General features: G+C 56.1%; 1 protein-coding gene across 1 annotated transcript in view; it reads right to left on the bottom strand.

The window, feature by feature from the left end:
* Positions 1-2,662: 2,662 nt before the first annotated feature.
* Positions 2,663-24,885, bottom strand: part of HCN4 (hyperpolarization activated cyclic nucleotide gated potassium channel 4) — a 48,550-nt gene continuing 26,327 nt past the window's right edge. The window contains exons 3-8 of the mRNA XM_035259167.3: positions 14,266-14,427; positions 11,685-11,903; positions 8,077-8,223; positions 7,730-7,970; positions 6,876-7,040; positions 2,663-6,739 (exon numbers count right to left, since the gene is read on the bottom strand). Coding sequence (XP_035115058.1) covers positions 5,271-6,739; positions 6,876-7,040; positions 7,730-7,970; positions 8,077-8,223; positions 11,685-11,903; positions 14,266-14,427 — 2,403 coding nt within the window. The 3' untranslated portion in view covers positions 2,663-5,270. The remainder of the gene's footprint in view (positions 6,740-6,875; positions 7,041-7,729; positions 7,971-8,076; positions 8,224-11,684; positions 11,904-14,265; positions 14,428-24,885) is intronic.

Consider the following 24,885-nt stretch of genomic DNA (forward strand, 5'->3'; position numbering starts at 1 on the left):
CTCCTGCCTCAGCTTCCCAAGTAGCTGGGATTACAGGTGTGCACCACCATGCCTGGCTGATTTTTGTAATTTTAGTAGAGATGGGGTTTCACCAATATGTTTCACCATATTGGCCAGGCTGGTCTGGAACTCCTGGCCTTGTGATCTGTCCCCCTCGGCCTCCCAAAGTTGTGGGATTACAAGCATGAACCACTGTGCCTGGCCGACATTATTTTTCAGAATCTGATTTGCATAATGTATCTCTTCAGTATGTAGGAAATATTCCACCCTCAAGAGAAAGAAAATTAAAGCAGCAAAATCAACAAGGGGGCAGGTGGAGGAGAAGGCACGCTACTCCTCTCTGCGTCCCATTCCCTTTGGTTCACTGTAACTGAGGGGAATTCTGCCCTCTGGGGTGGCTGGGTGGAGGGCAGCAGGGGAAAGACCCAGGGCCCAGCGCACAGAAGGTTCTTACTAGGTGTCCCTCCCACTGCAAAGCCAAGAAAGAATAAAAGGGCCGTGTTCAGCAGCCCAGGCTGAGGCACAGGGGTGCGGGGGCCTGAACTGGGGTAGGGGGACTCTGGGAAGCTTTTGCCTCCAGGCTGGGGAAGCCACGGGCCAGGATGAGGTTAATCCCAGGAAGTGCATCTGGAATGAGGTGAGGGGGCGGGGCCAAGGCCAGAGGCCCAAGAGCACCAACCTTCAAGCTGAGGCTGAGCTTGAGAAAGGTGACGCAGTGAGCAGAGGATGGAGCCCCATGCTCTGAGGAGGGCCTGGTCAGAATGAGAGGGGGTGGGGGGGTGTCACACCCTGCTGAGAGGAGAGCAGGACCCGGGCTGGGAAGGAGGCCCTGGATTTCACCATGTGGGCCAGTGAAATTGTCAGAAATTGTCAGAGCCATGTGGTGGAGGAGGAAATGAAGACAGGGAGGGGACACAGCTCTCCAGTGGGAAAAGTGAGGAGTAGCGGCTGGGAAGAGACGTAGAGTCCAGGTAGGGATCTTAAGCCTCTCTTTCAATTGTCTCTTTAAAATCCCAATCTGGTTGAGGCCCACTAGGGAGAAAAGGTGCCTTCACGCCTCTCCACAGCACCAGCAGCTCAAGCACAGCAGGTGTCTCTTGGGGCTGACGCACAGGGTGCTCTCAGAGTGGGTGGAGAAGCCTTCTGCCCCTGTGCGGGGAGCATTCTATCACTGACACTGTCTGAATTGCTGGTACATGGTGATCAGAGGAAGCAAACTGACATTTAGTCACTTTTACCGTCTTTTTAAAATTCTCTACAGTCAACGCACCCTTTGTTGCCTGCACCAGGGACAGACAGCTCCTACCGCCAGCCCTTGCTAAGGCTCTAGTGGGAAGGGACCACATTGAGCCCCCAGCATCTGGGTGTGCAGCCCTGCTCCCTCCTTCTAGCTGACAGGGCTGGCGATCCTACCTCTCTGCTCCCGGTTCCCTTTGGCTCACTGTAACTGAGGGGAATTCTGCCCTCTGGGGTGGCTGGGTGGAGTACAGCAGAGGAATGACCCAGGGTCCAGCCCACAGGAGGTTCTTACTAGGTGTCCCTCCTGCATCAGGGAACAGAGGAGACAGTGACAGAGGGCCCTGAAGCGAATGCCCCACCCCCGCAGGCTTCCTCTCAGCGGGGCCTGTCCCCACAGCCCTGGAGGCTGGGCCAGAGCCACTCAGATGCAGGGGAGGTGACTGCAGCCCAGGGCCTCCCCCAGGGTCCCCAAGGAAGCACCGATGCCTGGCCACAGGGGGCAGTTGTCATGGGGATGCTGGGGCTGCTGAGCCTTCTCCTTAGCAGCGGGACTCCCAGGCCAGTTGCCATGGAAACAGCATCCCCTGGCAAGTTGTGATGGGGAACAGCCGCTGGGTTCCCTGCCCTTTTCCGGAGGACTTTCCCCTTCTGGGGCGGGAGAGACGGCACTCCCTGTGCCGCCAGGAGCTGTGGGGACTTGGCTTTTCCAGCAGTCACTCGCCGCTGGCCCCCGGAGGGGGCCTCTGCCCGTTCCTGTGAAGTCCCAGGGCCTGAGGCAACCCTCTGTAGACAGAAGTGGGGAAGGGGTCACCCGGGGACCAGACCTAGCTCCTTGAACAGCACGGCAGTGGAGAGTCCCTGCCCTGTCTCCTTCCAGAGGCCCCCAATACCACCTCTGCCCTCAGGACCCCACCAACCCACACAGGAACCCAGAGCTGTGCTCCCACCCCCCACCCCCACCCCCACCCGGTCACTTGTGTTCCCGCTTCTGAGAGCTTATCTGGTCACGCTAAGATGGCATCCCCCTCTTCAGCATCTAGCTGGATGGAGCCCAGGTGCTCATTCACCACCCTCCTCCTCCTCAGCCAGCCTTGGCTTTGGGGGGTGGGAAGGGTCTCACACCTTCCCCACTTACGCATTTCTCTTTCCACTAGCATGCTCACTCACTCTCAACCCCCAGCTTAATGACTCCCACCAGTCCATAAGCATGTGCACACCTGTGTCCACAGCCAGGCCGGGCACATCTCCCATGCACACTTCTATGCACAAAACACAGCCCCATGCTCTTGCAGGCACAGGTTTGCATGTACACTAGTGCCCACATGTGTCCCCCTGCCTTCCACAGCCCAGCTCCCAAGACTCCAGGATTCCCCACTGATCTCACCCCCATCCCCATCCCTGACCCCTAGAACAAGGTAGCATCTGCTGGAATTTTTTTTATTTAAATAAAATATACAATACGGTGCATTTACCGGTTTCTGTTTTAAAAGTGGAAGATTTGAAAATTCCTTGTGGGTGACTGGGGGTGGGAGGGCCACTGCCTGCACCTGGCTGTCCCGATCTCTGCAGAGTGGCCGGGCTGGGTCAGAGCTGTTATAAAATGCATGTGTGTAAGTAGAGGAGAGCGTGGTTAGGCCAGGCCCTGATGGCAAGGGGGATCCTCGCATCCCTGGACCCTCCATCTCCACTTCTGCTGCCTCCGGGACGAGACTGTGTTTGGATCCAGTCCTGCTGCCTCTCAGAGCTGCCTTCCTTAAGGGGAAGCGCAGTGTGCAGACCTCAGGTTGAGGCTGTTGAAGTCCTTCCAGTTCCCAGAACCTTCTGAAGCCAGCATAGTAGAGACCAGTGCTGGCGGCATCCAGTCTTTACCTAAGATCCCAGGAACCTTCACCCACCTCTCTCCTGAAGCATTGCCTCCCACTCCCTGCAGCCCATCTATGGAGACAGCCTGTCCCACATCCCAGGATAGCTCAAGGCAAAACCCGATCTTGCCAATATTCTGGCTTGGAGCATGGATGGTTCTGGATGGACATGGGATCAGCCCTTCTCATGATTTGAGGATTGCAGCCATACCTGCTCTGGCCCTATAAGCAGGGGGCAGACCCCTGACCTTGGCTCTGGCAGGATCCCATTTGGGAGAGGGAGAGTGCCTCCAAGGGCATCTGAGCTGCGTTCTCATTCCCGAAATCTGGAACCTGCTTATGGTTCCTAGTTGGCAGAACCAAGCCCAGTCAATCCCTTAGTCTGTCATCCAAGGCCGTCCCTCTGATCCCTCAGCCTGTGGATCCCCTCCCAAAGCCCTGACCCACCACCCTACAACCACCTCAGGAATATACCCGCTACACACTCCGTGCTGCCCACTGCTCCCTCCCTCTCTCCCTGTTCCCACATCTCAAGGCCTGGCTCCCACCCACCTCCATCCACACATCTTCCTTGGGCCCTTAGGGAGGCCCAGCCACCTCCTGAGTCCTGAGATTTTAAGTCTTGAAGCCCTCAGCCAAAGCTCCCTGGGCTCTCACGTAGCTCACTGGAGCAATAGGCTGGGCATATGAGGGGCAGAAGAAATGTGATTCATTGAGCACCTACCATGGTATGTGCCAGGCGCTAGGCTGGGCATTTCACATATAGATTTTTTTCATCTGGTCCTCATAGGTCCTTGTGTGGCGGTACCATAATCATTTCCATTTTACAAATGAGGTGACAGAAAGCTCAGATAACTTGCCCAAGGTCACACAGCTAAGAAGTGGCAGGGCTGGGGTCTGAACCCAGGCCTGACTGCTGCTAAAATCTGGGCTCTTCCTTCTGCACCATGCTTGGGGGACCTTCTACCTCAGCCCCCCTCAACACAGTTTTCCGTTGGAAGGAACGCAGACTTGGGCCACAGGCAGGTGTCGATTTGAACCTCAAATCAGTCCCCACTCTGCCACTCCTAGTTACATGATTCTGGAAAAATTACCCGAAATGCTCTCTTCATCGGCTAAACGGGGAGAATCCAAGTACCCCCCCCCCCATGGTCTTTACGAAACTGAAGGAGTTAATGTGTCTAAAGTGCGAAACCAGTGCTTGGCACAGAGGAGACTCGATAAACAGAAGCTCCCCTCACCTCCCACCGTGCAGATGGGAAAACTGACACCCCAGAGGTGGCGGGATGTGCTTGAGGCCCTAGGAAAGGAGAGTCTTCCACTTCCACACGGTGAGCAGTCAGGCTGGGACTGGATTTGAGACCAGAGGTGGGGAGAGAAGGGGCCTGCTGCGAAGTCCTGGGGGTCCTCTTCCCTGAGGACTGGAGAGAGAATGTCCCTAGACCATGCAGTGCGCAGCCTGTGGGCCAAGGTGGGTTGCTGGATGTAAGGTGACCTGGGCTTCCTGGCAACATGGGGTTAAACTAGATTGCACACAGGTGTGCGCACGTTGAGTGGCTATCTACACCGCTCTACAGAGCGCTACATAGCTATACATATACACATCTTACATACATATACATATGCATATTCATATACAGATCTTGCTACGTTTACAGTAGAAAAAATGCTAGGCCCTCAGGGCCCTGGCCCTTTTCTCCCAAGGTTGCAGGCATCTGAGGCTCCCCCGGGCAGGCCCCGGGGCAGCCCCTTCCTGGGGGCAGAGTGGAGCTCCAAGTCACGGCTTAGGGGCTGATGGCAGCTGTTCCTCTAAATGAACACAATGACACATCTGCTCTAGGAACCCCCAACACCAGCCTCCCCCACCCCTGCCCGGCCCCAGAGACCCCATCTGCCTTCCTCTGGCTTTTGCGTTTGGGATCTGCCTGCTCCCTCCCTCCTCCCTCCCCCCTCCCTCCCTCTAGTGCTGAGTATTAAAATAGTCTATAAAAGCAAGTGACCAAAAATCTATAGCTCTAAGAATACCTGGTTATTTTCTGCTGTCTTTTGTTTTTCTGGTGTGTGTGGTTTTTAAACGCTAATTATTACTGTTATTGGTGTATCTCCTAATCACAGTTAAACCTGAAGGAAGAAAGAAGGGAGAGAAGAGAGAAGAGGGAAGGGCCCAGATCACAGATTAGACGGCAGTTTGGAGCGCACTGGCTCAGGCCTGGCCCCAGGTTCCCTCTGGGGTCCAGCAGTCAGAGGGGGCCCCCCAGAAGAGGTGGCTCTTGCCCCAAACAAAGACAGAGGGGGTGGCAAAGAACCTGAGGATGTCTTCCGAGGCAGAGTGACGTGCTGGCCAGGGATGGCACCATAGGGCCTCCCGAGGGGACCGAGGCCCCCGCTGCTCCCACTGCCCCCGCTGCTGCCCCCGGCCCTGGGGAAGAGCGTGAAGGCAGCCACAGACTCCCCTGAGGAGTGCGGGGAGGCTCTGCGGAGAGTCTGCGCCCCATCCTGAGGCAGGGCTGGCTGAGATGCGGAGATGAGCTTGAGGTCCTGGGTGAGGCGGCCAGGGGTGAGAGGGGGCGTGCCCCGGCGCTGGGGGACCTGGGGTGGTGGAGGGCTGGATGCGGGTGGCAGGAGCAAGGAGCCGTGGGAGCCAGAGGCCCGGGGTGGGGCACTCGGGAAAGTTCTTGGGGGGCCTGGGCTGTGGCCAGGGGAGCTGAGACCTCCTCGGGAAGTAAACGCTATAGGGGAAGCGCCCCCAGAGGCCCCTGCCACAAGAGATGGTGGCTCAGGCTGCCGTGGGGGTGTCTCTGGTGTGCTTGGTAGACCAGCGGCCAGACCAGGGGATAAGTCCCCTGGAGGCTGGCCCAGCTGCCCAGGGCTAGATGATGGGGACCTGGAGGAGGGTGGGGGTGGCAGGAAGTGCTCCGGGAGTCCCAGGCCTCCCCGGGCCCCGGGCAGTGCAGGAGGTGGCTGGGCAGCCTGTGGGGAGCGGGCACCTGGCTGCAGCGGGGTGAGCAGGGGGGAGTCAGAGGAGGACAGGGAGCCACCCAGCGCCTTGTGGAAGTGGCCAAACCCAGCTGTGGTGGTGGCGGCTGCAGCGGCTGATGGTGTGGGAGCGGAGGGGGAGCCACAGGCCCCGGGGGGTGGGGAGGAGCTGGATGAGGGCAGGAGTGGGCTCAGTCCGGCGGGGGCAGAGAATCCAGCCAGCTGTTGGATGTGGAAGGAGGATGAAGATGGCGTGTCCACCTGGGATGGGCTGCTGGCGGGCGAGGCGGAGCCCAGCACAGAAGGGATCAGGGACTGCAGCCGCTTCAGATGCCTTGGCGTCTGCCCAGCGCCGAGGTTGCCCAGCCCAGGTCCTGGGGGAGGACGGAAGATGGCAGCAGGCAGGCGAGGGTGGTGGGTGAGGGCGATGGCCACAGAAGTGGTGGCAGCGGCAGCCTGCAGTGGTGCCTGGATCAGCGGGGTCCAGATGACAGGCGTGGGGGTCGGGGTGGCAGAGGCTGCGGCCTGGACGCGGTGCGCGCAGTGGGCCATCTCCCGGTCATGTTGCACAATCTGCTGGATGATCTCGTTCTCCTGGTAGTTGAACACGCCAGAGTTGAGGTCATGCTGGACTTTGTGGAGGAGGATGGAGTTCTTCTTGCCTGAGCCATGGAACAAGAGCAGGCACTCAGAGCAGAGCGGGGAAGGAGATGGGTGCAGACCTGACTTAGGCATAGGAAGCCCTGCCTAAGCCCCCCCCACTGCCAACCCACCCCACCTGTGGCCCATCCCCCTCACCGATGCGGTCCAGGCGGTCCAGCGCCACAGTCTCGAAGGCCCTTCGCATCATGGGGTACTCCTCCAGCACCTCGTTGAAGTTGTCCACACTCAGCGAGTAGAGGCGGCAGTAGGTATCGGCCCTCACACTGGCTGTGCGCCGGCCCCGGGTCAGCAGGCAGATCTCTGCCAGGACATCAGGTCTCAGGGTGGGGCATGCACAGCCTGCCCAGGCCACGGGGGCTGCTCACCCTGACCTTGGTCCTGACTGCCTGGCACAGAAGCCTTGGCAGGTTTACAAGGCTCTGCCCCCAGACTGTGGCCACACCAGATGCTTCTTCCCCACCAAATGGGGGCTGGACAGTCTTTCCCATCTTTGTGATATACTCCTGCTATGGCCTGAACGTGTTCTCCCAAAATTTATATGTTGAACTCCTAATCCCAGCATGATGGTATTTGGAGGTGGGACCTGGGGAGGTGATTAGATAACGAGGGTGGAGCCCTCATGGATGGAATTAGTGCCTTTATAGGAAGAGGCCAGGGAGCCGACTCATCCTCCTTCTGCCACATGTGGACACAGCGAGAAGCGAGCAGTGCAGCCCAGAAGACGGCCCTCACTCACCCCAGCCACGCTGGCCCTCAGCTCTCCAGAATTGTGAGGCATACATTCCTGTGGTTTACAAGCCACCCAGTCTATGGCACTTTTGTTAGTCAAAGAGCCCAGACTAAGACACCTCTCTCCTGGGCTCACAGACGCCTCCCTTCCCTCCAGGCTGTGGCCACAAAGGGCGCTCACTGTCTCTGTCCCCTGGGTGTCTCCCCAGCCTATCCTCTGGAAGCAGCCGCCCTGTCCCCCGCACTCAGGGCTGCCTCACCTCCAAAGTAGGAGCCGTCGGCCAGCTTGGTCTCCTTGTTGCCCTTGGTGAGCACGCTGACCACACCGTGCTGGATGAAGTACATCTTCTTGCCGATGGTGCCTTCCCGGATGATATAGTCCCCAGGCTGGAAGACCTCGAAACGCAGCTTGGTCAGCATGGATGTCACAAAGTTGGGGTCCGCGTTGGCAAACAGTGGCATGGAGGCCACTAGCTTCCGGCAGTTAAAGTTGATGATTTCCTGCGGGACGGGATGGATTGGGACATGGCAAGGAGGAGGTGAGGGGATCTGGCTGCCAGGAAGGCCTGACTACCCGCCCTTCCGCGCCGGCCACTGCACAGCTCACCTCCCGCAGGGGCTCGCTCAGCTCGCCCAGGATGCTCTCCTCATCGAACATCTTGCCCTGGTAGCGGTGCTCATAGTAGTCATGGATGCGCTGCCGGGTGTCAGGCGGGAGTTTGTGGAAGGACATGTACTGCTCCACCTGCTTATACTGAAGTCGGGAAAAGGGAGTGTCAGCTCCGTGCAGCCAGCCCCACTGTCCCAGCAGGCACCACATCTGGGCACCCACCCTGGGGGCTTTATTGGCCAAACTTGGTTCCTTGAGATCTGAGGTCTAAGGTGTGGATATGACCTCACTGTGCTCCAAACTACTGCCCAGGCTCCTAGCTGCTTGGCATGGAGGAGGGGGCCCCACCAGCATCTGGTCCTGCATTCAATACTAAGGGGGGGGGGCAGCAGGAGTGTCCAAAGCCCAGTGACAGGACACACCAATTGTATTGCCAGGGAGGTCGGTCACGTTTCCTTGAATGTTACACTGGTGACAGGGAGGCCTTGCCGACTCTGGGAGGGGGGAAACTGTTTCCTTCCAGCAGTGACTGGCACAGTCAGGAGGTGAGGCTGCAATGGGTCAGAATGCTCAGATGCAGAAGCAAGGATGCCCAGCTGCTCTGTGCCATGAATCCAAACCCAGCCTCAGCTGAGACCCTGGGTCATTCTGTTGAGAGCAACTCCAGGCAAGGGAAAAGAAGGGTAGACCAATTTGAGGGGACCTTCAAATAGAGGCTCAGGGACAGAAGATTGGTGAGCCTCAGACTCTGGGGCTCAAACAAATAAGAAACGATCCTGCCCACCATCACTGAGAGGAGTGGACGTTGCTCCCACCATCCTGGGTTGTGGCTGGACAGTGGGATTCTCAAGAGCAGGACGAGGGATGGGAGGTATTGATTAGGCAACCACACAGACCCCTCCTGGATGGGAAGTAGAGGAAGTCCCTATAACCCCAGCAGCAATCCAAAATGGGGAGGCCTGTCTACATCTGTGTGTGCTCCAAAGAGGTGGGAACACAGAACTGCTGCAGAGAAACCGCAGCACCGGGGCCCAGACAGAAGCAGCGCTGAGAAATGACATTTCCTAAACTCCTTCCAGCCACCCTGGCCTCTGACTGTGCGAAGTTATGCCAAGTCCCAGGAGACAGTGACTTCCTGGCTGGTCATAGGGGCAGAGGCAGTCGGAATGCCTGGAGCTGTGTTTTAGAGAATCCCTCCCCTGACCCCCAGAGAACAGGCAGGGGTGGGGAGGCAGGGTCTGGACTTGGGGCAGGAGTTAAAAGGTTGAAATGGTCCAGGTGAGAGACAGACATGGAGATGGAGGAGAGGGAAGACATTTAAGAAAAATTTATTGGGCAGACTTAGATATTAGCCAAAGGATAAACATTTGAAAGTCTCAAATGAAAAGCCACAGGCACCCTGAATCTGGCCCAAAAATAAACTCTGATGCTCTTTCTTTTTTTTCTTTCTTTTCTTTCTTTCTTTCTTTCTTTCTTTCTTTCTTTCTTTCTTTCTTTCTTTCTTTCTTTCTTTCTTTCTTTCTTTCTTTCCTTCCTTCCTTTCTTTTCTTTTTCTTTCTTTCCTTCTTCCCTCCCTCCCTCCCTTCCTTCCTTTCTTCTTTCTTTCTTTCTTCTTTTATTTCTTTCTCTTTCCTTCTTTCTTTCTTTTCTTGTTAACACAGGGTCTCACTGTATCTCCCAGGCTGAAGTGCAGTGACATGAACACAGCTCACTGCAGCCTCAACCTCCTGGGCTCAAGCGATTCTCCCACCTCAGCCTCCTAAGCAGCCGGGACTACAGGCACACACCACCATACCTGGCTAGTTTTTGTATTTTTAGTACAGAGGGGGCTTTGCCATGTTGCCCAGGCTGGTCTTAAACTCCTGAGCTCAAGAGATCAGCCCACCTCAGCCTCTCAAAGTGCTGGGATTATAGGCATGAGCCACCATGCCCAGCCTCCCAGACCCTTTTCCTTTTCCTTTCTTTTTTTTGAGATGGAGTCTCCCTCTGTCACCCAGGCTGGAGTGCAGTGCCACAATCTTGGCTCACTGCAATCCTGGCCTCCTGGCTTCAAGCAATTCTCCTGCCTCAGCCTCTCTGAGTAGCTGGGACTACAGGCACTCACCACCAGGCTCAGCTAATTTTTTTTTTTTTTTCAGTAGAGACGAGGTTTCCCCATGTTGGCCAGGCTGGTCTTGAACTCTTGACCTCAGGTGATCTGCCTGCCTCAGCCTCCCAAAGTGTTGGGATTACAGGCGTGAGCTACTGCACCCAGCCCCATATGCTTTTTCTAAACTAATCCCTGATCCTGACCCCAGTCTAAATCCTAGCCTTGGTCACACACAGAGCCCTGACCCCATTCACATGCTGAGCCCCACCCCAGTCACAGGCTGGCCCCTGGTGCTGGCTCCAGAACGATCCTTTACCTTGGCCTGGGCTATGCTCTGACCTTTGTAGCTCAATGCCTTCTCTACCTCCCCTCCCGTCTGCTTCCTTCTAACTCAGGGCCCTGTGTTCCAGCCAGGCTAATTTCTCTGCCACCACACCTATGTTCATGCTCGTCCTGATGCCTGGTCCTAGACGCCTGGCCTGAAATCATGCCACGTACTTCAGCCTGGGAGAGTAAGACTCTGTCTCAGAAAGAAAGAAGACTTCTCTAAGAGGTGAGGCTGGACACAGAAAGGGTGTCAGGTGGAGAGGGGGTAGGAGAGCCGCGGATGAAAGCCACCCAGCGGCAGGAGTGGGCATGGGGAGAGAGGTCTGGCCGGGCTGGAATAAAGGGTACAGGGCCCAGGGCGGGAGCTAGGCATGAGAGCAGAGCCCCAGTTATGACCCTCAGATGCCAGGCTGGGGAAACACACTTAGGAGTTAATCTACATCTTCAGAGCAACGTGAAGTCCTGGAAGAGTTTTAATAGGATCAGTGTTTCAGATGCCGCTCCAACTGCTGTGTGAGGTGTGCTGTGCAAGGTGCCAGGGCAGAACCTGCTTAGCTCATAAACCTGGGGGAGCTTACTCGAAACCCCATGGCCTGATGCCTGGTACCACCTCCGTCCTGCAGATGAGGAAACAGGACCCGAGCTGTGGAGGTGCAGGCCCACACTCGAACAGAGTTCGGCAGTGGTGAAGCTGGGGCAGGACCCAGGCGGCCTGCCTCCAGGCCACAGGACTCATTCTCTGGGGTGAAGGGGCTGCTGTTGAGACCCCAAGGAGAGAGGAAGCTGGTGACCAGGGAGGGTGGCTGGGATGCAGAGAAGAAGCCGTGGCTTTGAGGTAGGCACTGATGACAGAGAGGCTCCTAGTCTCTGGCCTGGGCATCTGGGAAGAGCGGAGGCTTGGAGTGGAGAGGGCCGGGCAGACTTCTCATTACAGACAGGAGGGTCGACGGCTGTCCAGGGAGGCATGAAATAAACCGCCTGGGGCTGAGAGATGAGGTGGGGATGCTGACGCCACGCAGGCCCCACTGTGCGAAGATGAACACACAGCCTGTGGGGCTGGGTTGTGAAACCACAGCATCAGGGCCCAGACAGTAAGGAGGCTGTGAGGTGGAGGCCCAGCCACTGGGGACTCCAGCGCTGGTCCAGTGGAGGAGGGACCCATGTGCGGGTCCTCCCTGGGTGGGCCTACCTTTTCCTGGTATTGGCGCCGGGAGGAGTCCAGGGACTGGATAAGGGCGGTGGCGTGGCCAATGAACATGGCGTAGCAGGTGGCACCCACGATCATGCTGAGCATGGTGAGCCAGACGTCGGACATGCCCACTGGCGCCTGTCGCCCATAGCCGATGCAGAGCATGTGACTCATGGCCTTGAAGAGCGCGTAGGAGTACTGCTTCCCCCAGGAGTTGTTCTGTGGACAGACGGACGGGTGGGAGCAACGGATGAGAGGGAAGGTCCTTCTCACTAGCAAGCGAAGTCCCTGCCACCTCCTCCCCTCAACCTAACTTTCTTGGTGGCTGGGCCCAGGGCTCCCTGAACGTGCTGTTGGCTGAAAGCCCTGGGTGAGGGGCAGGAGGCCCTCAGAGGCAGCCTGTGCTGCCAGCGAGTCCCCCACTTGCACCTTCCTCTTACAGTGGGGGCAGGGATCGGACTGGAAGCCCCAGTAAAGGTATGGGAGCCAGCCCCTTCTCTGGCCTCCATGTGTCAGCTTGGCACTTCCTGGCTGGGTAGCAGAGGCCCGGGGCTGAGCCCCCTGCTGTCCTGCCCTTGCTAAAACAGCTCCATCCCCACCCCCTAAATAGCCAAGTGAAGCCCATTTCCCCACTGACCTCAATTATAAAACCAGATATGCTTCCCCTGGGGGACAAGCTCCGGCAGACTCAGCCGAAAAACACTGTCCTCATTTTGGGTGAGCAAAAGTCAACGCTGTGAGCTAACTGGCCTCCTGCAGGAACCCTGCCTGCCTCTGCCAGGGCTGTGGCCACCAGTTCTCCTCCCACTACCCCCAAGGCAAATTCTCTGGAACACACAAGGCGTGGGGACAGGAGGAGGGAAGCTCTTGGCTATTTTTGTCTACAAAGCCAGTCGGTGTCTCAAGGAAGGCTCAGCGTGGGAACACTGGGACCGGAAGGGCCATCTCTTGAATTTAGTGCATGTGTGGGCCTGCCATCCTCACACAGAGAGGACACTGCCCCAAATGAAGGCCAGCTGAACCAGACAGATGCACCGGCCACCTCGATGGTGTCTTTCTGCTCACAGGGCAGGTGCATGAGCCACAGTGCAGAAGCCTACCCAGGGACACAGAGCACCTGCTGGAGGCCCAGCCCCCGGGGGAAGGCCCAGGAGCCCGTGAGCCTCAAGCCATGTTCAAGGTCACCCAGACTGCCCTGAACGGAGCTGAGCTGGTTCCTCGGGTCTGGTGGCTCAGTCCAGACTGGAGTGGGGGCCAGCAAGGCTGATCCCCAGGGGTGGAAGGAGCCTGGGTTCCCAGCCTTGGGGAACAGGGGCAGGCCCCCAGCGCCCTCCAGTCAGGACTTCCAGCCTTTACTGCTGAGCCTCTGGGAACCTGGAATTCAATCCATGTGGCCGATTCATTTACACTTAGCTCATCAAAAGGCTGTTTTGTAAAGGCCTGTTAGATGCTGAAAGACGCCTCAGGGTCTCTTTCACCTCTTTCAAAACCGATTCTCTTCCCCTGGGGCCCTGGGAATTTGCCTTCAAACCAAACCAAACTGACTGGGAGGCAGCCTGGGAGAGTCAGGGGTCCACCAGAGACAGAGAAAGGCTCACAGCTCCAGGGGTCTTCCGTCCTGCCTGGAGCCCAGCTCAGCCACGGGGGGATTGGAAACTCTGCCCTATGGCTTCCGAGGCCCCAAGTCCAACTTCTCTCCTGCACCCTGACCCACTTGCAGGGTTGTAGAAATAGGGTAGGGTCAGGCTTCATCCTGCCTGCCCTCCCCATTGGGACTCCACCTGGGACCAGGATATGCTGGCGGGTGGGGGCAGCCCAGCTCTGCTGGAGTAGAAAGTGGCCACGCATGATTCTGGGAGCCTGTGTGGGCTGCAAATAGGATCCTTGAACGTGTGTTTTCTTGGGCTCTTATTTTTTTTAAATTTTTATGTATTTATTCATTTTGAGACAGGATCATGCTCTGTCACCCAGGCTGGAGTGCAAGTGAGCTCAAGAGATCCTCCTGTATAGCAGACACATGTGCTTGCCACCAGAGCCGGCTAATTTTTATAAAACAAATTGTATTTATTTTTCATAGTCAGGGGTCTCCTTATATTGCTCAGGCTGGTTTCCAATTCCTGGTTTGAAGCAATCCTCCTGCCTTGGCCTCCCAAAGCGCTGGGATTACTGGTATGAGCCACTGCACCCAGCCTTAGGCTCAGCTTTTCAGGACTTGGCTTCTAAGGGGCAGAGGCAAGAGGGCAGGTGCTGCCAGCCAGCATTGCCACACCTGATACAACCCGAAGCTGCCCAGGTCTTAGTCTCCCTGGGCAAAATCAAGGCCAAATATTGAGGCTCCCAGTTGCAATGGAGGCTGTGAGAAGGTGGAGATACCAGCTCCCAGCCCAGAGCTGTGACTGGATTCCTGGACTGGCAGCACACGATTGGGCCTACACCGGGTAGAGCTACGTGCCCCTAGGCACCGGGCGGCACTCAGCCTCCTACATGCTGGAACTCAGAAGTTCCAAGCCCACATCTCTCCTCCCTACCTCTGGAGAGCTCGTCTATGGCCCAGAGAGAGGGCCGTGCTCGGCGCACTCACCACCATGTTGTTGATGGACACCCAGCAGTCGTCAGGGAAGTCCTGCAGCATGGGCACCAGGAACTGCAGGCAGCCATCCCAGTGGCAGAGCAGAAGCATCATGCCGATGAGGTTCACAATGCGCACCACGGCACTGGCCAGGTCGTACGTCATGTGGAAGATCTGCCGGCAGAGGAAGAGAGGTTGGCCGGGATAGGTGAGCAGCCAGGAGGGGCAGCGGCCCCTTTCCCTGCCCTGCAGCTGCTTGTGGGCACCACTCTGCACAGACTCCACAGGGAACCCACTCGGTGCAAGTCCAGGCTGGGGGTGGGTTGGAAAGGCATCACTCCAGGCTCCGGAATAGGAAGACTGCAGGCTGCAGGGTCCCAGAGGGACATCTCCTAGCATCTGTACAGAAGGTGGTGGTGGGGAGAATCTTCCTGTAAGGTCTAGCCATCCAGGACATGTGGAAGGACACCTGGAGCCCCATGCAGCCCAGAAGTGGGCAGAGAAGCCACTTCCTCAGCTTGCCTGGGGTGTGAGGACACCAGGGAGAAAAGCCTCCCAGCCTGAGGCTCCTCAGGGAACCAACATGTGCAGACGTGCCAGGGGTGTATTTCCCTAAATCTATCACTAAATTCTCAGGACCCACACAGGGTAGACATGGAACTGCAGAGGAAGCAGCAAGGCTCAGGTCCCAAGTTCAGGCAGACCTTGACCCCAAGCCTGGGTCTTACTCAGTTCCTAGCTGTATAACCTTGAACCTCTCTGATCATGTTTTCTCATCTGGAAAATGGTGATAAAAATTCTTATCTGAGTAGGTTGTCAAAAGGATTAAATTATACATATAAAGTGCTTAGTAATGGGTAGAGGAGTGTTCAATAAATTACAAACCATTATTAATTGAAAAGTTGTGATTAATAATTAATCTTCATGATTGGTTAATATGTCTTTGGGGTGATACTCTCCTTTATAGCACCTCAACACCAACCACCGCCATCAGCCCCTCTCCACTCCTGCAGCTCTGAGTGGGGGCTGCACTGTAGCTGGGAAGGGCCAACGTGGGCATATCCCCACCCACCTCCAAAGCTACCATGCCGGGGTCTCCTTGGTGACAGGGCAGTGGGGGATGGAGAGGTGGAGGCAAGTCTAGAGCAAAGTCTCTGGAAGTTCTGGCCTGGCTTCTGTGGCCTGGGAGACTTTGGAATGGCTCTAGCCACCTAACCCCCATTCTGACCCCTCCATACTATTTCCAGGCAAAGACATCCGTGTTGGAGGGGGGCTGAGTCCAACGCCACAGAAACCTAGCTGAAGCCCATTTCAGATGTAGAAATTAGGCCCAAAGAGAAAGAGCCTAGAAATGTCAGCCCCTGTCTGCTGGTCTTCCAGCTCCAGCCCTATAGCTAGTGGCAGGATATTCTGATACTAGTGACCAAAGATGAATACCTTTTGTCCACAGCCCATCACCTGCAGTCACGCCCACCTGTGGCCCCCATCGAGGGCATGACCCCGAGTGTCCCAGCTGCAAAGTTGAGTCTTTTCAGCATGAAGTAGATAGCAGAAGGTTCGTGGGGTATGGTAGCTTAAGCTTTTCCCATCATTACCCCATGGCCCTGGTGACAGAGGGGACAACAGTGCCACACCTGACTGTGGAAATGAAATTCCACAGCCATCCTCTATTTAAACTCACAAACATCCTTTGCTGAAGATCTTGTTCATCCATTTTATACCAAGGCTCAGAGAAGTAAAGGAACTTGCCCAAGATGATGGTGGCAGTGAAAGGGCCAGATGTTGTAGCCAGGTCTGCCCGATTATGAGGCCTGTAGCCACCATATTAGATTATTAGATTAACCTAGTGAGGAAAGGTAGCTCTCAGTAGTTCCGTTTTGTGGATAAAACAACTCAAACCCAAAGTGGCTGAATGATGCACCCAGATTCAGAGCAAGCTGGACCAAAGGCCAGGCAGGACTTCCCAGCTTCTCGCCTCCCCAGGCCCTGCATTCAGTGCGATGATTGGATGGTGCTGTGTGCCCTGCAGCCCAGCACCACTGGGGCACAGACCAGCTCTGGCCTGTCAGCGTCTGAGCTCCTGACTGCGTCGACACCGCTCAGCCTCTGCCATGGCCTGGAAGGAATGGTGGGCGCAGGAGGGCAGGCTGGTCTGTGGCTGGGCTGGGGCCTGGTCTGGGACGCAGAGCAGATCTGAGTACAAAGCTGGGGTCTCTGGTCCATTCTCTGTGGCTGCACTCAGGGACCTAGATCCTGAGGCCCTGAGGCTCTCCCCAGAGGTCCCTGAGCATCAGAGCCCCCAGCACAAGCCTAGGGGAAGATCCCACTTTTACCTCCGTAACGCTTAGGTGGACTTGACATGTCTGTGACCTTGATCAAATCCTAACCTTTTTGCCTTGGCTGACCAGGATGCCACTAGCTCCCCAGCTTGTCCAGCCCCCTGGTGTGTGAGCTAAGACACCAGGCGCTTGGGGAGGGTGAGCAACACAGGATCATTCAGTCTCAGAGCCAGCCATCCTCTGCACCCACCTCCCCACCATGCCGCCTCAGCCTCCCCAACTCAAATAAGCTAGACATGTGACTCCGGCTTTGCAAGGCTGCTTGTGAATTAAACTAGCTAAGAAAGAGCTCTGGGTACACCCACCATAGACGAAGGCTGGGGTCATTATTATTAAGCACCTTCACCTCCCAGCCACTGGGACTGCACCTGTGTCCCTCCCAAAGTCCTGTGTTGAATTCCTAATCCCTGATGTGATGGCATTTGGAGATGAGGCCTTCAGGAGGTCATCAGGTCATGAAGTTGGCACCCTCATGAGTGGGATGGATGCCCTTATATAGAGACCAGACGGAGACGGTCACTCTTTGTCCTGTGAGGGCACAGAGAAAGGCAGCCGTCTATAAGTCAGAAAAAAAGGACTCACCGGAAGCCCCTGTGCTGAGACTCTCAACCCAGACTTCCAGCCTCCAGAGCTGTGGGAAGCAGTGTTTGTTGTTTCAGCCCCACGGCCTCTGGTGTTCATGTTGCTGCAGGCTGAGCTGACTGAGACAGCAGCCTTCAGAACCCAGCCCTCTGCCACAGAGGGGAAAGCAGCACAGGAGGCCAAGGACGCTGAAGGCACAGATGGGGGCCTGTGGGGACAGGGCGGCAGCCTCCCCGAGGCACGGGGCCGAGTGCTGAGCTGGGGTAATGAGGCAGGCCTGCCCCAGCATTGGAGAGTCCAGGACAAGAGGTAAATCAAGTTCCACAAGCCACAGATTTGGATGTTTAAAGTTGTAAGTGAAGCCAACAGACTGTTAAAGGAAATATATTCCATCCTCCTACCTTGACAAGAAGGCACCATCATACTGCCCTGGAGGGCTGGGCTTGAAATGAGAACTCTTAGAAAATCACACCAGAGCACACCCCACCACCCTTCTCTTCCCTGACTGTGTCCCCCAGTGGGGGACCCTGGCCCACAGCCAAGCTACATCCATGCCACTCCTATGAACAGCCACTTGTAAGTGGGTCAAGGGGTGGGCACAGAGGCAGGACAGTCCCCTCAGGATGCAGCCTGGGAAGGGGCCTGCTCAGGCCCTGGCAGCAAGCTTAGAGGTGTCTGTGCCAGGAATGCAGGGTACCCAAGTGTGGTCAAGAGTTGCAAAGAACGCCCCCCTCCCCCCGATCAGACTCCTCACTGTGGGGAGAGGAGCCCTTTGGAGTGTGGGCCAGCGGGGCCCTTCTTCCCTGGAGCTTGGGGCAGTGCCCTCAGAGGGACCCAAATGTCTATGTCATGCCTCCGGAAGTCAGCCTGTGTCAGTGCCCAAGAAAGCTCCCCTCCATATCAGGGAGGAACGTCTTGCCCTTGCTTGCCCAGAGCTCACAGTCTGGCTGGGGAAGGAAGCCACACCCAGGAAAGGGACTCGGGAACATGTGTGTAGAAACCCAGCAACAGAGGAAGCCAAGCAGGGCACACTGGGGAGGTCAGGAGAGAGGCCGGTCCAGGCTGTGAGCACCCCCAGCCCAGATGTTCCTGTGGGGCTGGACAGCACAGCTGGTGGCAGAGCCCACAGCCACAAGCACACCATTCACCCACCCCGGCAGCAGGCATTCTGCTGAAGGTTTCTTTAGCTGCTGAGGGTATCAAAGTCTAGGGCATCTCTGGAAACACCCTGACTGGGGTCTCCCTGGCTGAGGGGCACCCCAGGATGCAACTGTGTTGCCCCTATCACAAGGGGCTGTGGAGCTTGGCAATGCTCCTCCTCTGATGAAGGTGACCTTCCCTGTGCTCCTTTCAAGCCCTGGGACACCCCCAGTTCCTTGCTTCTGTCATGCCTGAGACACGGGTGGACTCTAAGAGTGACACACATGGACTCATATGTCCAGCTGTCTCAGTCTATCTCTACATGGACACATCATCCAAAAACTGTTTCCATCTCACAGCTGGTGTTGCCGTTCATGAGGCTGAGTGACAAAAGCCCACCAGCCAGCCATGAGTCTCTCACCCCTCCCCACATCCCATCCACCAGCAATCCAGGTCCTTTAGGCTCCACTGCCTAAATGGACATCTCAAAGCCATCTACTTCCCTCCAATCCCAATATGACCCCAATCTAAACACCCCCAAGATAATGGCCCCAACCACTTGATGAGGCTTCCCACCCCTCCAAGCCATTCTCAACCAAGCATCTAGAAAGACCTCTTGGAGATATAAATCAGACGATGTCACCCTCTTACCATAAACCTTCCAATGACTCCTCACTGCTGTGAAGTGAATATGCTCCAACTGTCAACTGTGGCCCTCGGCGTCCTGGTCCCCAACTACTGGCCTCCCCGACTCTGCCCCAAGCCATCTCTGGCCACAGTGGCCTTCATTCATGTCCTTAAAGCCTCAGGCCAGTGCACCCTTACCCCAGGGCCTTGGTACTGAGCTTGCTCTTCCATCTGCCTGCGTGTTGCCTCCAGCTCCTTCTTGTCATCCTGTCTGGGCTCAGAAGCCACTTCCATGGGAAGGAAGGACACTTCCTTCCCCATGTGTCACACAGCCAAGGGCCCTCCCTTCCCATTCTCACCATGACTCTTCACCCTGATATATTTCCTTCCTGGAGTTCTCACCATCTGAAATGACATTCACCGACTGTGTGCTGCTGCACGAGGCAGGGCTCTTCTCTATTTCTCACTTCTGTGTTCCTCCATGCTTAGCATAAGCAGGTATCAGAAATATCTGCTGATTGCCTGAATAAATGCACATATGTCTAAATGAATGAGTGGGTACCATATGGGAGCTTAAGAAAGCCTCCGGCCATGCTAGAAAGAGTCCCAGACCACAATGACTGCTATTCTGGACAGATCATGCTGGGCCTTAAAGAGGGGTGTGCCTTTTCCTGCAATGACCTCCTTTTCTTCCAAGATCGGGTCCTTGTCTAAATTTGCCTGTACCACGATCTCAGCAATGAACATGGCACAGAGCGTGTGGTAAGGCTTCAGGAGCTGAGAAGGGCTTCGCAATGATGGTGGAGGCGATGATGACAGTGACAAGAATGGTGGTAGGCAGGGCTCCTGCTAGTATAGGCATTTGAAGAACTAAAAGGCACCCGCTCTGGGCAGATGCAGTCCACAGGGAACCTGCCCCTGTCCCTGTGGGAGGAAGCAAGGTGCCTTCTCCTGCAGGGGACACAGACTTCTGTGTCCTACTGAGAGCATGGTGGTGGTGAAGGCTAGGACTGCAGTGAGGAGGACTGCAGCACTGGGGTGGTGGGTGCAGGTGAGAGGGCTGGAGGAGCATGTTGCAGATGGTTTTCAGACACCACAAAGCTAGAGCACCAACCCCGCCAATCTGAGCTGCCTGGGAAGAGCTGGTGGGGGCACATCCATTGAGGTTGGGGGTGCCCTAGATCTGAGGACACTCACCTCACCTGCACCACTCTCTAGCACCCAGGACGTGGTTGCTGAGAGCAAGGCTGGACGTTGCTGGGAGAGGCTGCTAAACACTGGTGTCCCCCCACTGTTGGCTGGGGCCACAGGCTACCCAAGAGTCAGTTGCACCAGGCAAATATTTGCCTTGCTCTTTATATTTCATTAAAACTCTTTCTTATAATGTTAGTTCTAACTTCAGGGATTGAGCACCTTCATTTCCAGGCCCCTTCAGGGCCTGCCAGGCAGGCGGTCTGGGCAGCTCGCTCTGCCACATGCAGCACTTGGGGAAGCCCTGCTCTCAGTCCTTCTGCAGTTTCTCAACTGCAGTGCAAGGACAGAGCCACACATCTTCCACCATGGGTGGAAACTGCCTTTTCCACCCTAAGCCTCAGTTTCCTCAGCTGTGGAATAGGTCAGTAATTGCCAGTTCTCAGGGCTACCATGGGGGTCAGGTGAGATCATAGCCACCACTGGCACAGGGTAGGCACTCAGGACATGTTGGTTCCTTTCTTTCCCTCTCTTTCGTAGCCCTCCAAACAAAGAGTTGATTTCTCAGTCTTGAGGAGAGACCAGAAATTGGAGGTCAGGCTGCCGCTCTTTCCACCAAGGCCTCTTCCTGACTGAATGCCCCGCCTGTGGATTCATTTTCTCCTCATGGAAGAACAACCAACTTCCACCTGCGTCTCAAGAACAAGTGTCTGTGTTGAAGACGGCAATCCCAGGCCTGGCGGAGCAGCTGGTGCATGTGCAACCCGGGTGAAGCCTGAAGGTGGCTGCACTGAGGGTCACACTGGGTCCCTTCCTGGGCGCAGGAGACAGGGCTGGGACCCACGCCCTAGGACCACCCCTCCGCGTCATCTCCACTTCTCAAAGATGCCAAGCACCTGATTCTGAGATTAGGCAATCAAGGCCCACCGGACGAGGGTACTCATCAGAGGCCACACAGCAGCCCCGGCTGGCCTCCTGCCTCCAGCCCCTCTTTGGCTATTTCAGGCTGCTGAGGGAGAGAAGCTTCTGGGATGGGTCACTGGAGTGCTGGGCCTTGCAGGGTAAGGGGTAACCATGGTTTCTAACAATAGCCTCTATGCCTGGAAAAAGCTCACACCTCGGAGGGAGGGAGGAGACGTGGCTGGAGAGGCTAGGGAGGGAGTCTGCTGACCCAGATCACCCAGAATGGAGGCAGAAACTGGCATCCAAGATGGCGGCCCATGCCTGCCCTAGACCACTCCACCTATGCTGATTCAAAAGACTGCCTCACTGCCACCAGCACTTAGGGGATCTCCTGGGGGCTTGGTCTGGGCCCGGCCAGGGGAGGCAGTGGAAGCCTGGGGACAAGAGCCTAGCTTCTTTCAGCTTCACCAGGCAGCAGCCTGGAGCGAGCTTTCCCCAGTCTGTGGGAGGTAAGCTCTCCAGCCCCACCCCAGGGCATCCTCCTTCATGCCCTGTGAGCTACCACAGGGTCTTCAGGATCAGCTAACATAAATTTCGCCAAGCGAGATGGGAGCTGGGGACTGGGCCCCAGGGAGCCACAGCTTCAGAGAACATCAGCATGTACCTGACAAGTGGGGAAACTGAGGCCCAAAGGAGGAAAGAGACTCACAGAGGGACTTGAAAGAGGAGATTAGGGCAGGATTTCTGTACTGAATACTTCTCTCCCCAGCTCTCATGTGGACCTAGGGCTTCAAAGGGTCTTTCTGCTGCTGCCTCTGGGGAGAAGCCCCTGGGCTGGAGTAGCCTGTTACGGTCCTGGAGACAGGGTTCCTGGGGCCAGCTGGGAAACCCCAACCCATTACCAGAGGTTCAGTGAGAGCCCTAGGCTGGGCGGTGTGCCCGGCAGAAACTAGCTCAAAGCAATTTTCTCCCCAGCTGGTAGGAGAGATAAGGGTGTGTGTGGAAGGGCGAGAGTCATCCATCTGGCCTCCTGGGATCTCCTTCCTGCCCGTGAGATGGGGCGGCACATCCAGTTCAGAGGCCTGACCCAAGGCCTCTGGGGCTTCTGCCTCCCCATCAGAATGGCCAGGACCAGTGCCTGACCAGTTCTGGGTGGCCCAGAGGGTAGCCAGGCCAGGCTGGCAGTGGGGACAGGAGCCCCAGGCCTGAGCTCCCAGGATGCATAACGTGGGGACATGAAAGACAAGCTTAGCTTTGCCCCAGGACTCACCCTGCACAGCCACTGGCATCTCTACCAAATCCTACAAAAGACCACAGCCTCCAGGCCCTGGAGGAGTAAGGTCGGCCCCTGGGGTAGGGCTGAGGCCTGGAGACACAAATGGATGCCAGAGGAGGGAAAGAGCTGGCACGTCTCTGCCTTCCATGACAGTCTAGCTGTGGGTCCAAGACTCACAGAAGGGTGGGGGTTTCTCAGGGTCTGAGGGAGCCAACCTGGTCCTACATTTCCATCTGGGATGGAAACAAGGAAAAAAGCGTGTCGGGGAGTGAGGGGAAACATGCCTCCATCCTTCCTTCACAGCCCCTCAGAGTGGACCCAGCCACCACCCTCCAGAGCCACTGTCCCGTCTCAGCCCTCAGCTCAGACCACCTGCCACATCTGTGCACACCTCTGTCCCACAGGTGTCTGCAACTCGACCTGTCGCACAGATCTCCTCCCCAGCCACTGCCTCCCACTCTCTGCCAGCAGTCATCCTGGTCCTTTGATCGCAGTGCCCACCCAGGACAGCACAGGTGGGTGCCCAGCAAGCACTGGCTAGACTGAATGAAGTCCAGTCCCCATGGAGGCACCCCAGCCATGAGAGGGAACAGTAATAGAATCAAAGTCATTCCCCTTCCATCCGAGAAAGCGGGAAGTGCATGGTACCAGGAGACAGGAGGCCCAGGCCAAAATCCCTACAACTGGGGCAGCTGGCCTTTCTGATCCTCGGTTTCCTCATTTGACATATGGGGATAACAACCTTGCCCTGTTTCTCTTGCCAGCGAGGTGTGAGGAACCAAGGAAATGCTACTAAGACAACTGGGTAGGGAGGGATATATACATATATATATATATACACACACACACACACACACACACACACGCACACACACATATATATGTATTTTTTGAGATGGAGTTTCGCTCTTGTTGCCCAGGCTGGAGTGCAGTGGTGTGATCTCGGCTCACTGCAACCTCCACCTCCTAGGTTCAGGCAATTCTCTTACCTCAGCATTCTGAGTAGCTGGGATTACAGGCACCCGCCACCATGCCTGGCTAATTTTTTTGTATTTTTAGTAGAGACAGAGTTTCACCATGTTGGTCAAGCTGGTTTTGAACTCCTAGCCTCAAGCAATCCACCCATCTCAGTCTCTCCCAAAGTGCTAGGATTACAGGTGTGAGCTACCACACCTGGCCAAAAGGGACATATATTAAACAATTCTTCTGCACCAGGGTTCATGCTAAGGCTTTATAAACATCAGGTACTACTTATACCCATTTTGCAGATAAAGAGACTGAGGCACAGAGAGGCAAAGTGGACCCAAAGCTAGGCAGTGTGGAGCTGGGATTTTAACTCGGGTCTTAAATGTGCCATTCCACTCACCAGACAGGGACAGCCCACACTATATGCTGGGGACCAAGAGAGCTAGCTGGATTCTGCCCCAGTTCTACCAGAGGTCTAACGGCATGACCTTGGGGAAGTCGTGGCCCCTCTCTGTCAGCATAAGTAATGCAAATTTTCCAAGCCAAAGAGAATTTCTGCCATGGAGCGACACTGCCAAACTGGTGCACACACTTCTCCCATGGCACGTGTGTTCATGACGCCTCTGACCTGAATCTGCCTGCGCCTCTACCATCAGCCATGGGGACTGCCAGCCAAGGCCCAGGCGGCTGCTGGGGGTGGGGGTAGGGATGGGGGGCTTCATGTCCTGAGCATGGGAACTTCTGCCCAGGCAACCAGGGTCCTGGAAGCTGGGAAGTCAGTCACGTGGCACAGGGATGGGGTGGGAAATGACCCTTCACAGAAGCTTGTCCAGCCCACAGTCCCCCTGACCCCAAGGTGGGCTGCCTGACAGAGACAGTGGGGCCTCCAGGCTGGCCTGCCAAGTCGTGTAACTTGGGTGGGTGGCAGACACAGACCGAAGCACTTGGCAAGGTCAGCTGCTCTTCCTCCCAGTGCGGCTTTTAGCTCCTTTGCTGTAGACGACTGTTTCAGCCCACGGATCAGTGAGGTTTGTTCAGAACGGAGTTGGCCCACCCAGTTCTTTTTCAATGTTTTATTTTCCTCCTGTAGCTGGTGTCCACAGCCCCTAGGATCCTTTACAGTTTCTGAGCACAAGACTCCAGGCTGCCCACGTGATTTCACCCTCTACAGCCAGCGGCCGCACCATTTGTCAGAGGCTGCTGGAAACTGCTTTGGCTATGAATCCTGAGGGAGGGCGGTGCCCTGAACAGGTAAGGGGATAGAAAAATCCCAACTCCCTTGCCCTGATTGGGCAACTCCAAGGTGTGGCACACACCATCCCCAGATCCCCGTGGGGCTGAGCCAAACTGCCCTCCAACAATGCCCTCCAACAATGTCCAACCATTGCTTGGCTTCCTGCCTGTCCATGTCCCTCTCTGCCAGCCCCTTACCAGTTTTTCCTGGGAATGCATCTCCAAAAAAATCACTTTCATGCAAATCTTTGTCTCAGGGTCTGCTCAGGAAGACCCCAAGCTAAGATAGTTGACAACAAAATTTGTACAAAAATCCAGACTTCCATTTCTCATAATGCTGTAGATCTAGCAACCCTGGGCCCATTCCTACTTGAC

Source organism: Callithrix jacchus, chromosome 8, assembly GCF_049354715.1.
Source record: "Callithrix jacchus isolate 240 chromosome 8, calJac240_pri, whole genome shotgun sequence".
Taxonomy (NCBI): domain Eukaryota; kingdom Metazoa; phylum Chordata; class Mammalia; order Primates; family Cebidae; genus Callithrix; species Callithrix jacchus.